This window comes from Pinus tabuliformis, chromosome 6 (genome assembly GCF_031772625.1).
Source record: "Pinus tabuliformis cultivar Carrire ecotype Pingquan chromosome 6, CPIR1, whole genome shotgun sequence".
NCBI classification, from domain to species: Eukaryota; Viridiplantae; Streptophyta; class Pinopsida; order Pinales; family Pinaceae; genus Pinus; species Pinus tabuliformis.
The window spans coordinates 612,851,057-612,853,972 of NC_142292.1; the positions used below are offsets into that span (position 1 = coordinate 612,851,057).

At 35.3% G+C, this 2,916-nt stretch overlaps 1 protein-coding gene across 1 annotated transcript; it reads right to left on the bottom strand.

Moving 5' to 3' along the window:
- Nucleotides 1-306: 306 nt before the first annotated feature.
- LOC149260077 (bidirectional sugar transporter SWEET3b-like) lies at nucleotides 307-2,214 on the bottom strand. Its single transcript, XM_089378791.1, has 6 exons — nucleotides 2,085-2,214; nucleotides 1,924-1,960; nucleotides 1,552-1,774; nucleotides 1,242-1,403; nucleotides 879-1,001; nucleotides 307-745 (listed from the first exon to the last, which is right to left on the bottom strand). Exons 1-6 carry the CDS (start codon nucleotides 2,122-2,124, stop codon nucleotides 554-556), a joined length of 777 nt encoding a protein of 258 aa, XP_089234917.1. The 5' UTR covers nucleotides 2,125-2,214; the 3' UTR covers nucleotides 307-553.
- Between the last annotated feature and the right edge of the window lie 702 nt (nucleotides 2,215-2,916).

Here is a 2,916-nt window from a genome sequence, read left to right on the forward strand (position 1 = left end):
AAAAAATCTACTTGCATTTATAATTTAACAGGTTATAAATTAAACATGAAATTGTTTAACCTGTGAGAAAATAAGTTGGTAAACATGCTTATATTTTTAGCTTTTCAAAAATTATTAAAGCATTCCACATGATTTATAAGTCATAAGTGTAATTATTCAACGTAGATTTTATGAACACCATTATCTCTCAGGGAAATTGTATTACTTTAACAAATATTGTGAAGATTGTAGAAAAGAAAAGTGTTACATATATATCAGTGTTACACAAATAGAGATATCATGACTATGATAAAATACAGACTCTGTCAGTATATTTATCTAAATCGTTTTTTGGGTTGATATTTAGAAAAGAATGTTACAGCAACAAAGATTTCGTTACTCTGACAAAATAATGCTCATCTGTACGAAAGATTGTTACAGAAACATAGATATCAAACCGATTTTTCACTGATAACAGACACTGTTAACCAAAGATATCATGACTCTGACGTAGAAATCAGAGTATCTTTCATCAAACCTGAGAGCATCAAAGATGGGTTCCGCCTGCTTCAATTCAAACACTCACTTGGATTCTAATATCGTCAATATACTCTTTTATGTCCTCCTCGACGTTCTGTTTGATCGATTCCATTTCCTTGACTGCATCCACCTTTTCGGCTTCGACGAGCGAGCTCTTTTTGGGGCGATAAACACAATGTAAAACCATCTGAGCAAAGCCCAGTGGCACTCCAACAAAGTTCGGTGCCTGCAAATATGAAGAGCGTGGAAATAAAACATGTTATTTGTCCTGAGTTTTATAACGTTGGGTCTTATACAATCTTGACACTGTAATTCTCGCAACAAGTTGTAAGAGCCACTTATTATTATAATTAAATTACCATGATGATCATGTCTCGGCTGATAGCACCATACACCATCCACAACAAACTTCCTAGGAAAGTGAACAAGGAGAAATAGAAGCTGGGCATGAATTCCACGCTCTTGGTCTGAATTACCAGTCCCTGAATGTGTAATCAAACAGAATACGTAAATATTAACGATGAACATGATCAACACAAATATCATTAAGTGAAGGTCTGATTTGAATTCAATTAAATTGGAAATTTTAAAAATATTCTAGAATATGATCCAGAGAAGTGAAATTAACCATTTAACCTTGCTCCTAGTCCTTCAAATTTTTCATGCTATAATGATGGCTGAATTTTTTAATTTCAAGAAACTAATACAATAAAACAGCTTACAATTACAGATAAAGGAGAAATGTCAAGAATCACAGTGGCCACCATTCCTGCAGTTCCTACAAGGACCTTCTTATGGTTGTGATCATGGACAACGCAAAGAGAAGATATCACAATAGTGGCAAACAGCACCAACAAAGCACCGACCATCATCCCCATTTTTCTCTGCAAACAAAATATATATACATATATATAAACAGTTACCACTACCGAATGCCTCAACGAAATCATATTCTAATGAAAACAAGCAATTAATTGAAAGCAGAGGGCTTCAAATAATAATATTTAGAGAGAAAATACGATGGCATAATACTTTGGTTTTTGGTGGAGCGAAAGTGAGATAGATGCAAACGAAGCAGCACTGCATAAGAAGTCCAATGGCGTTGACAACCATAACAACCACGTTATCCCACCCATTGCTGATTAGCGGCGATCCATACCATGTGTACACAAGACAGTTGAAGAGGGCTATTGCATAGGGGAAGCCTGAGAAGCTCTCTGTGCTCCTGTTTTCTATAATCCTCTTGAACGTAGTACTGTTGACAAATATTACAAAACAAAACATTTACGTTATACACTGTATTCAGCACCAAAATCTTCCTTAAGTTTGAGTTTCTTGAGTTGAACATTATATTCAGTTTCATGATACATGAGAAAATGCTCAATGGAAACATCTTATACTTACATTGATACACCATACATAAGCAATGCAAACGAACTTCCTGTAAATGTCATGTCAGATAAATCAGTTGACATAATTAATATATAGGTTGTCTACAGCCCAACGAAAATTTATGCTCAAGAAAATGCTAGTTTATGCTGAAGAAAGTGGTAGTTTTGACAGACCTAAGATGCCAACCCCCAAACGTAAATGGTAGTTCATCATTTCTTTGTTAAGGAAATGTGAAATTGATTTCCCCAATGAGGAAATGAAGAAGAAAGAAATCTCTCTCAGCAAGGAGATGACTTGATTCCTTCTTTTCAGGTGTGAGTATACCAGACTGCAGCTTCTTATTTATACCGTAATTCTGCCCTAGGATCCTGGAAGCAATTCTAAAATTGTCGGTTGGGTTTCATAGTACCAATCCATTTCATCCCTATCGTTGAAAGTGCGTTCGATTTTTTTCAATCTTCACCGGCTTTCCTCTCAAGTGAAGAAAACAAATGATTTAATATGGTCTCCTACTCCCACACGGACAGTATAGAATAGAATATGCCATTGTTGTTCATGTATACCCCATATATGTCAATGATTCTCCTTTGTTTGTCTACCACCTGTAGTTGAATCTTTCGTCCATTTTCGCTATCATTATCTTGGAATTCATTTCGTCTCGATTTGCTTTTGTTTTGGACGGTTTACATGCAGCCAATGTAATTGTCGAATTGCTTTCGTTGTCGCTAACGTGCATTGCTGTTGTTCCGCGTCATATTTTATTATATGAGCACTTATCATGAAGCGGTCATGATAGACTCGGCTTGATTTTTTAATCGACACAGTGAATGCCAGAGAGAATTAACACTTCAGTTTTGCTTTCCACACTAACAATAATGAAATCATGAGATGTTGTGTTTCATTGTATATACGGCTTGAGTTTGAATGCACATTAATTTAATTAACATAAAGGGAGAATTGTCTGGATAACGAAATGTAAGATTTTCCAATGGAAAAGGCATACAA